At 33.3% G+C, this 5,278-nt stretch overlaps 1 protein-coding gene across 1 annotated transcript; it reads right to left on the bottom strand.

The window, feature by feature from the left end:
* Positions 1-1,743: 1,743 nt before the first annotated feature.
* On the bottom strand, positions 1,744-4,006 carry LOC127417979 (uncharacterized). The gene is made up of 6 exons (XM_051658312.1): positions 3,934-4,006; positions 3,479-3,829; positions 3,017-3,373; positions 2,502-2,609; positions 2,249-2,298; positions 1,744-2,109 (listed from the first exon to the last, which is right to left on the bottom strand). Exons 1-6 carry the CDS (start codon positions 3,977-3,979, stop codon positions 1,996-1,998), a joined length of 1,026 nt encoding a protein of 341 aa, XP_051514272.1. The 5' UTR covers positions 3,980-4,006; the 3' UTR covers positions 1,744-1,995.
* Positions 4,007-5,278: the final 1,272 nt, after the last annotated feature.

The following is a 5,278-nucleotide window of genomic DNA, read 5'->3' on the forward strand; positions in this document are numbered from 1 at the left end:
GTGTTTGGGAATTGTTCCCAAGGATGAACCAGACTTGTGGAGGTCCACAATTTTTATTTTCTGAGGTCTTGGCTGATTTCTTTAGATTTTCCAATGAAGTCAAGCAAAGAGGCACTAAGTATGAAGGTAGGCCCTAAAATACATCCACAGGTACACCTCCAATTCAGTACACCTCCTATCAGAAGCTAATTGTCTTATTGTCTAAAGGCATGACATAATTTTCTGAAATTTTCCAAGTTGCTTAAAGGCACAGTTAACTTAGTGTATGTAAACTGCTGACCCACTGGAATTGTGATATAGTCAATTAAAAGTGAAACAATCTGTCTGTAACAATTGCTGGAAAAATTACCCGTGTCATGCACAAAGTAGATGTCCTAAATGACTTGCCAAAACTATAGTTTGCTGATATTAATCTGTGGAGTGGTTTTAATGACTTCAACCTAAGTGTATGTAAACTTCTGACTTCAACTGTAACTTATTCTTTGCTTTTTGAGTATTTAAGCATTTTTCTTGTATTATAAACATAATTCTTTCCCATAATTTTATTAAATTGTTTTCTGAATAATACAAAATGGTTGTCATTTCAAAGACTTTACAATGCATAAGGCAATATAACAAACTCTTACCAGGTGCTTTTTAATTTGCTGACAAATTAGAAGTGTTCCTTTTCCATAACTTATGAAATATATTTTTTGTTTTTGTTTACTGTACATATACTGTCAAATTTACGGTCAAATCATCGTGCCGATCAGAAAGTTTGCGAGTAGAAAACAATATATATTATTTCATTCACATATCAAATTAATATCAAGTAATGGCCTGGAGAAAAAAAGCTTTTAGAGTTTATAAGCTTAAAACATATATCTTTTGTCACGTTTCACAAGTAACTTCATGAAACACAAACAGAATAAAACAAAACAGCAGAAGCTCCGTGAAGTCACGCCACTTTGATGTACTGGGGCGAATTCAAAACGACATTTTTGCTCCCTTAAAGGGCACTGCTGTGGGAAGGGACACCACTCAAAAGCTCATTCTAAAAGAAAGTTGAAAAATTAATGGGCCCTTCCACAAGACGAAGGGTGAATTCACATAGTAATTCCATGTTTCCATGTAACACATTATTACTGTTATTGTGAGATTGTTACGAGATTTTAATTTTGTTTTATTTAACTATTTTAACTTAATTATTCAAATTTATCCCTTTTTTCTGGACGACCAGAAGGGCACCTCTAGATTTCTGAATGAAAGGGCCTCGCACCCCTGCTGCCCCCATTCTGTGCACGTCACTGCTGTGAAGACTTAGGTAGTTATTACAGTAACTTGAAATAGGCCAGAATTATTGCAGGCAGCCACTCACATGTAGAACAGAAGAGGTATTTCTCTAAAGTTACTCTGTGTAGTTTGTGGTTATCTGATAAGATCTGTATGGTTTAAACTTGCTTAAAGTGTGATCTTGCGAGTTATGGTGTATATCTTATCAAAAGTGATTTACAGTTATCAGATCTGCTTGCCACCATTCAAATTCAAGTCGAAAGAAGTCCAAAATGTAATTATGTGTATGAAAGTGATCATGTTGGTATTATGGTGTTCTTGTTTTGTTTTTTACTCATAAATACTTTGAGAACAGTCCCCTTTTCAGTTTTCAGGACACGTGAGTAAAAGACATTAGTAAAGATATTACGAAAAATCATGGGGGTAATTAGACAACAAAACATGGTAAATTATATACTTTATTTACAGCATAACATTGCAATTAAAAAGTTGCAATTTCAAGAATGGGGTACATAGCTTTTGTTTTCTCCCATGTCATATATTGTGACATTCTTATTAGGGATAAAAAATAAAAATAACTATGATTTTAAGCATTATTTGTTGTGGTCAAAAAATTAAATAATGACTATATATTTATCAAATCAGACTAAGTGTCCAAATAGTTAACAAATAATATCAACAATTATACAGATTTTACAGCACATATAAATTCTGTATGTGATCTTAAAACATCCGTCCAGAATACACAGTCTGCTTTTGACTCCTCTCTCTTTGCTGTCTTGAGCTTTTGGTTGTGAGTTTTAGTGCAGCATAATTCACATCAGAGGACACATTGTACTAAAATAAACAAATAAATAAATAAATAAACATTCTATTCCATGATTTGAAATTGATAATACCTATACCACATAGTTTTTATGAATGACTGACTTACATGAAGATACATGAATTTTTACAACGTAATAGAAAAACAAACCTGTGCACTTGACATTACATCAGCCGATGCCTGAACTTGAGATTTTTTGCCTGTTTAAAAACAAATTTTTTTAAAAAAAATTATGAGCATTTCATAAATTTGGAGGTTTCCCTAGGGAATTTGCAGAAACTGATTTAATTATGACACAACACAGGTACAATTTTAAATATGACACAAAGGTTCTGAATAATGTCAAATAATCCATATTTTATAGTAGTGTATATCTATATAAAGCCAATAAAAGAGTGGTTACCTTTCGCCATTGTTACACAAAGTAAAACATTAATGATGAAACTTATGGTCATCAGTAATGCAAGGCCGATTAAAGGGTAGAACTGTATGTGCTGTACTTTAGGTTCATCTGAAACATTAAACATTTAAATGAATGAATCACATGCTGTGTCATGAAAGTATTTAGAATGACACTTTTATTGTATTTAGTGAATTATTTTACTGTTCTTCTTATAACCATCACTGGTTTTTCACACTGATAAAGCAGTATACAGGTTTACAAACATGCATGGAGCTTGCAATTAATTTTGCATCTATAGAAATCGAATATATAAGAATTTAGCTCAAAACAATAATACGTGTTATATGTTATTTTTAATTAGCTTCCATCATTTACACCTACACCCTTAAGCGTTTACACACTTATGTAGCTCTTAAAACACCTAAAGCACTGAAAATAATGAAAACTTAAGTCCTTACTATCTATTAAAAATGGCTGCACAAAGCGCATTTAACATGTAAACTTGAAACACTTACCATTAATGGTCAAATTAATTCCACGTCCAAATAAAATCTCCTCACACACAACCACAGCACAGTAGTATGTCCCAGCATCAGAGAGACCGATGTTACTCATAGGGAGAGTGTAAACACAACTCCGGGTAGGAGAGCAAGCCACTGAACTGTTTTCACACCGATCTCCCCTTCCTCCCAGAGTGTATATGATTCCTGGATGGGATTTTTGTGATCCATGTCTGAACCAGTAGACACTGTGCTTGCCTCCACAACTCTGTTTTTCATTTTGGATTGCACATTGTAGAGTCACATTTGAACCTGATAGTGTAACTCCTGGTGAGGGTTGCTGCAGAATCTTCAAGACGTTTAAATTTGGACCTGTTGAAGGATTATTGAACAGCGTTTCTTTGAGATGTAAAACTGATAAAATGCATTTGATAAAATGAAAAATACATAGTGTAACTCTATAAGTTTACCACTCACCTCTAAGCATCAGATTAGTTCCAGTTCCAAAGTAGACAACATTGGCAAAAGACCCAGCACAAAAATATGTGGCTGAATCTGATTTTACAGTTCTTAGAATAGTCAAATTATAGCTGTCAATCCCTCTTGCCACTTTAAAACGGTCTGTATTTTTAAAGTCTTCATGAATAACACTATCTACAGTCCAGTGATATGAAGAGACTAAAAGAGCAGGTTTCTCTCCCAGAGTCTGTTTGTACCACAAAACTCTGTTTATTTGTTCTTTTGGATGAAAGCAGTGCAGTGACACATCCTCTCCTTCTTGAGCCATTATGACTTCATCCATTTGTAAAATCTTCTCAGAATATGTTGCTGTAATATAATTAATTGCAATTCTTACATGAATGTGTAGACCTGTGTTGATATTAGATGAGAGATTAAAATCTGAGAGAAAACTGTTGTTGTTTTGTACTTACATGGTCCATAAAAGAGAAACCATACTACAAAGAAAATTATATTCATTTTCGTATATGATCTCCTGTGCTCACCTTAGAAAAAATACATTCTGTGGAAACCTTCCCTCTGCTTTTAGTGACGGCATCACATGATTGTTTTGGCTCTCTGAGCAAGCAAATCATTGCCCATTTCCTTGTTCAAGGAGTTCTTCTCATGATGTGTAAAATCATGATATAATCTTGATTGTTTAGTAAATAAAAAATGATGGAAAAGCAATTCCACAAACTTACAAATATCTAGCATTGTATATGATCAATACATTAATAAGATTTTACATCAGAGAAAGAAAAAATTATCTTTAGAGCACACCTCAGAGTAGAGCAGCAATGAGCTAAGTATAAGTATATTATATTTTAATGTATAAGTTCAAGTTTATAATTTATAAAATATAATCATTAAAACATGCTGTTTGCATATCACTATGTTTCCTTGCATGTAAATGAACACACTTGTCCACAGGTTGCTACTGTGAGACTATATTTACTATACATCTATAGATAAAAAAAAAAAAAGCATTTCCTATATAATGTATAACTTAGAATATTGATGTGTTAGTTATTTGCATAATATGTTGTAAACTAAGGTAGAAAGATCTTTGTCTGTTTCTGTTCGGATGATCCCTCACTGCCATCACCTGGTGGCTTACAATACATGTGTTTCTGATATAGTAGACAGTTGAAAAAATACACCAGACAGTGCAGCTATCATAAATCCTCTTGTTGGTCTTGATTACAAGTAACTTTGAAATGTCTGAATCAAATCTATTCATGACACATTACTACATGTCATATTTTTACATGTTTTTTGACATGACATGTTTACATATATATATATATATATATATATATATATATATATATATATATATATATATATATATATGTATATTATGAAGTTTTCTCCATTGAAGATTACCTCCATTATTTATTTGAACAAATCTGTGTGGTTGGGGGGGATTAAAAAATTTACTGGACAGGAAGAGGAAGTAAAAGAAAACAGTGAAGTTTAGCTGGTCATCCAAACCACCCCCAGGTACTGGCTGGCGTTAGTGTTGTTGAAACCAGATGTACAGTTATGTTGTGTTCAACTGATGGGTTATTCTTTGCAAAAATCATTGATGAGTGCGATTCAGAGTTTGCATTTTCCACTCTAACATAACATTTTTACTCCACTGATGGTTAAGTTTCTGTTGACAGACCCTCAACCCCTTGATTTTGACAGAGGGAGAGAGCCTACTCTTCACACTTCAGGCAGCTCAATATCCCACACGGCAACTCGATTGTGACATGACAGCAGATCCCACAC

This window comes from Myxocyprinus asiaticus, chromosome 1, assembly GCF_019703515.2.
Source record: "Myxocyprinus asiaticus isolate MX2 ecotype Aquarium Trade chromosome 1, UBuf_Myxa_2, whole genome shotgun sequence".
Classification (NCBI taxonomy): domain Eukaryota; kingdom Metazoa; phylum Chordata; class Actinopteri; order Cypriniformes; family Catostomidae; genus Myxocyprinus; species Myxocyprinus asiaticus.